Source organism: Lactuca serriola, chromosome 9, assembly GCF_051521515.1.
Source record: "Lactuca serriola cultivar US96UC23 chromosome 9, Lser_US96UC23_V15, whole genome shotgun sequence".
NCBI lineage: Eukaryota > Viridiplantae > Streptophyta > Magnoliopsida > Asterales > Asteraceae > Lactuca > Lactuca serriola.
The window spans coordinates 59,604,332-59,609,191 of NC_136416.1; the positions used below are offsets into that span (position 1 = coordinate 59,604,332).

The window sequence follows — 4,860 nt, forward strand, 5'->3', positions numbered from 1 at the left end:
ATGATCTTGTCTATGTGATGTACAAGTTAAAGTTGAATGGAAGAGCAGAAAAGAAAGGAAAGGAGCAAGATGTAAGTGAACTCGAAACATTGAATCTTGATGATGTTAGTTCTGATGATGAGTGGATTACTGAAGAGGTGTCTTTTGATCATCATATAAAAGAAGAATGGACCAAACTTTTTGATGGTACGTGCAAGGTCAAGTAGCAAGCACATGATGGTAATAGAGATGAGTACTTATTTGAAAGAGCTATAAGAGATCAATTACGTAAGTTGTTACTCATTTATTGTATAATTTTAAAATTGATTTTAATAGTTTTTAGTTTTACGTCGTGTTTTCTTTCTTTGTAGGTGCAGGTGAGGGAAGAAATTTAGGACAAGAAGACGATTTGAATTTGGATGAGAGATATGATATTGATTTACGATTTGTTATGGTAGATTAGATTGGATGGTATTTGACAATTTGATATAACAAATGTTTTAAACATATAACTGTTATTTTTTGATGCACCCCTTTAGATTAATTTAAACTATGTTTAATGGAGACTTATTTTTCATGCTTTAAATATGTAATTGTTATTTTTGGTGGTATCTTAGGATCGTAATTCGATCTTACGATCACGATCTTGCACAACCAAAAACGATCTTGTGTAGGGTTCGGATCTTGACAACCTTGAACCATATTTTTTTTCTTTATGATGAAGAGTTTGTTTAGAAATATATGACATCTTACAAATTCAATATACAACTTGTGATCACACATTGTAATCTTCCCAGAGGTCGTCATCAAAAGAGTCGTAAATCATTGAGTACCAACGGTCAGTGTAGTATGGATGGTTTTGAATCTTAAACCTAACTTTTAGGATTTCACTTCCAACTAATTAACCATCAGCATTCTTTTTTATTAAATAATTTGAATATGGACTTATAATGAAATCTCTAGCACACTTGAAGTGGTATAGTTGCATATGTTCAAAATATGTTCAAATTTGGCCTCCTTTCTTCACGAAGTTGCAAAGGTTGATGGTTTTATTTACAAGTTTTCTTATTTAATGGTATATATGTTCTTATAGAGTTTAAATATTATTTCCTATATATAATATAGAATTGAAAAAATATAGACATGCCGACTTTATCATTGAAAGCTATATTTTTACAGTATTTTATATAAAAGGTAATAAGGTATGTATAAATTAACACGTATGTATGCATATATACATACATGCATATACAATAGAAACGACGCTTAAAAAATCATATATCAAATCGATCGACTTCTTACGTATTACAAACCATATATGAGACACATTGAAACAAATTCTTCTAAATCCCAATAGAAAGCTATTTGATTGAGGACTTGAATGAAAAAATTGCTCAAGTTTTGTAGGAAAAATGTTTAAGTTTTGTTTTGTAACATATAAAAAGAGAAGTTTCATATATGCCCCTTTCATTTTGATAAAAATTCATTAACTCCACTTGCATAAATACATGATTTAACTCACCTGGAATATTACATAGTTTCCCACGAACGCTCGCCGTCAATGTTCATTGCGGTGGCGCTGAAACAACTATTACGATCTTCCTTGTCGTCCATGGAGTTGCTCGTTCTTGAAGAATCCTCTTTCTTCATGCTCTCGCATACCATCTTCGTCTTGTTAAAATCCACACAAATCTTTTCCCATATCTCCTTACATTCGCTATCACTTCTACTGTATCCCAAAAGAGACAATTCGAAAGCTACCTCCTGCCAAAGGCCCTCCCCATGTTCTTGGTTAACATCTTGAAATCTGCATTCTTTCTCTGTTCGTATACGAATCAAGCTACAGATCTCAGTTTCGATCCAATCTTTGTGTTTTTCATAATTACCAAGACACCCATTAATTTCTTTAGAATTCTCCGTAGGAACCATGCTTCTGTAACTAGATCCAATCGATCTAACCCTAAGTAGGTTTTGTAAAGCATTGAGTAAACACTCGTCGCGAGTCTCTATACGTGCTACATGGCTAGCCCAAGCTTCGCATTCGTGATCCAATCGAGCGACCTCTTGTTTTCGCCATTCTTCGTTGCTGACCTCCCTCTCATGCTCTTTACGCTCGATCGTACACAATATCTTTTTGCCAAATTCATCTTGTTTAGCCATTAGTTTCGAGAATTGTGATTCCATTGACTCTTCAATTACAGCTATCATTTCCTTCTCTTTCAACTTACGATTACTTCGGTTCTTTTCTGACGATGGTGTTCCATGTTCAGAAGAATTATTCGATTGGCTGCTGGGATGAATAAGGATATTGTTATTGATACTTCGGTGATCATGTTGATCTCCAAAGAGGGATTCGAGTTGACGAAAAAACCGATAGTGTTTACCATCATGTTTTCCAACTTTGCCTTCTTTAGTCTTCTTGTAATACTTGTATAAATTTTCGAACTTTTCTTTGCATTTTCTTCCACTTCTCTGGTACCCATAATCTTCATTCATTATCCTACATCGCGAGAACAAAATAAGTCATTAAAAAGATTCAAGAGTGTGGTTGAGACAACAACTGATATGAACCGAACGGATCGATTCACAAGACGTAAGTAGCTAACATACCTCGAGATTTCATCCCACAAAGGGGCTTTATGGTTTGAAGACGTGGCTTCTTTAAAACAAGGGTCAAGTCGAGATCTGATCTCAAGAAGTGCAAGTGTCTCTTGTCTTGGCCATCGGATGGTAGTACTCTGAGCATAACTGGTGGTACCATGGTTCAGGTTGATACCGCTGTTAAAGCCATTCCATCCCGTTTGAGGTGAGTATGCAGGCGGGGGTGGTGGAGGAGTGACGGTGGGGTTGTCACGAAAAGTATGAGGTGGTGGTGCATCAGGGTTTAGTACTTGACTCATGTAAAAGGGTACTTCCGAGTCAAGTGAAGGGATTCTTGAATTAAAATGGACTCTTGTGTGGCCGGTGGTGAACGCCGGCTGGCCGTACCGGCCATGGTCCATGTAGTATGTGGTAATGGAGTATATTTTCAAATAGGGTTGGATAAAAGGCGTATGAACCCTTTTTTATAATATTTACAGAAATTATAAACATGGTCCTGAAGTATTGGCTTTGTTACGGTTTTAATCCCCAGCCAATTTGAAATAACTGGATTAACACTTAAGCGGATTTTACTAACATAAACAACGATTCCCTTCTTCCTGTATCTCATTTTCAACAACAATGGTGAAATATATGTGGATGTATTTCGTCAGTGGCATAATTCTTCACAATCCATTTTGTGAATGGCTCTAAGGTCAAACTCCATATTTGGATGTGACATATTAACATATGATTCATTCTTTAGATTTAACGTCATTTAACTGAGTTTTATTATTTATTTTTGTTTCTTTATTTCAAATTTAAAAAAAAAGTTAAAACATATATATACTCATTTTTCAAGTTTTTTAATTTTTTGGTTTTTTTTTTAATATATTTTTTTTTCTTTTTTTCGCTTTTTATTCATTTCTCTTAGTTTTTTACTGTATTTAGTACATATTTGAAGATACTAGTGTTATTGTTTATTTTTTGTTTTTACCTTTTATTTTTTTAAAACTAAATATCGGTTCGAGTTTTTAATGTTTAACAATTACAAAAGTTTTAAATAAGAAAATATTAAAGATCATAATATTTTCCGTTCATAGTGTTTTTGAATCATATTATTTTTAGATCAAAATATTTTGAATCATAGTATTTGAATCATATTGTATTTGAATAAAATAATTTTGGATCAATAATATATTCAATTAAATAAAATATTTGTTTAAAAAATAAGTTTTGGATCATTATATATTTTGAATCATTTACTTTTGAATCATAAAGGATATGAATAATGATCATAAAATGTTACTCAAATTATTTTTAGAACACAATAAATTAAGGATCATAATCATGTTGAATCATAACTTGTTTTGAATTATAAATATTTTGAATCATGTTATTTTAGATCATATTATGTTCAACATTTAGAAAGAAACTTATAATCTTTTAAAATAAAGCTTTGTATCTAAACAACGTTATGTTGGGGTTTTTATTCAAAAACTAGTTTCAAAAACATAAGATTTAGGTAACGGAAGACTAATAAATTTTGAATAACATAAATAAGTTAAACCCACTAAGGATCATCTTGCTAGTTGTAGAAATATTAAACACCAACCAAAGAAAGAATAAAGAAATTACAACATTTATAGTTCTTTGGGTCCTCTTGGGAGGCTATGAAGTTGATGAAGAATGATGAACTTTAGAGACACCACCAAGAACTCAACTTGATGTAGAATGCTAGTTCTTCTTTAAAAACTCTTAATCTCTTAAGCTTGAAGCAAATACCCAAGTATTTGATCCAAGAGAGCATAAGCAAGTGTTCTTCCTTAAGTGATGAACAAAAGTGAGAGAATAAGCATGCACAAATGCATCTTAAGTTTTTTGTCAAGCCAAATGAAAGAGTTCCAAGCCTTTTTTTAAATCTTTTGCCTTTTAGACAACCCATACCACTTTATAGTATTTTAATCCCATGCTTTCATGACATTTCCTTAGATTAAAATAAGCTATAAGCTATGTTTCTTTCTTTTGTATAAAATAATCAAAAACATATAACTACCCAAACTAGTTAGAGGTTTTATAAAAGAAAGTCAAAGTTTTATAAATTTTATAAACAAGTTTATAAAATATAAACTTTAACTTTTTGATAAAAGACAAAATTATTTATCTAGTCCAAAGTGTTATGCACGACTTATTAATTCATGACATATGAATTATGCAATGTAACTTGCTATTGAAAACTATTATTTTCTAGAAATAAATAATTTTCAATTTAATTATAAGGGTTTATTGAATATTTATTAA

At 31.6% G+C, this 4,860-nt stretch overlaps 1 protein-coding gene across 1 annotated transcript; it reads right to left on the bottom strand.

Annotated features, from left to right (window-relative positions):
- Positions 1–1,417: 1,417 nt before the first annotated feature.
- On the bottom strand, positions 1,418–3,031 carry LOC145076262 (trihelix transcription factor PTL-like). The gene is made up of 2 exons (XM_079022205.1): positions 2,590–3,031; positions 1,418–2,479 (listed from the first exon to the last, which is right to left on the bottom strand). The coding sequence occupies exons 1-2, from the start codon at positions 2,979–2,981 to the stop codon at positions 1,510–1,512; spliced, it is 1,362 nt and encodes a 453-aa protein (XP_078878331.1). The 5' UTR covers positions 2,982–3,031; the 3' UTR covers positions 1,418–1,509.
- Positions 3,032–4,860: the final 1,829 nt, after the last annotated feature.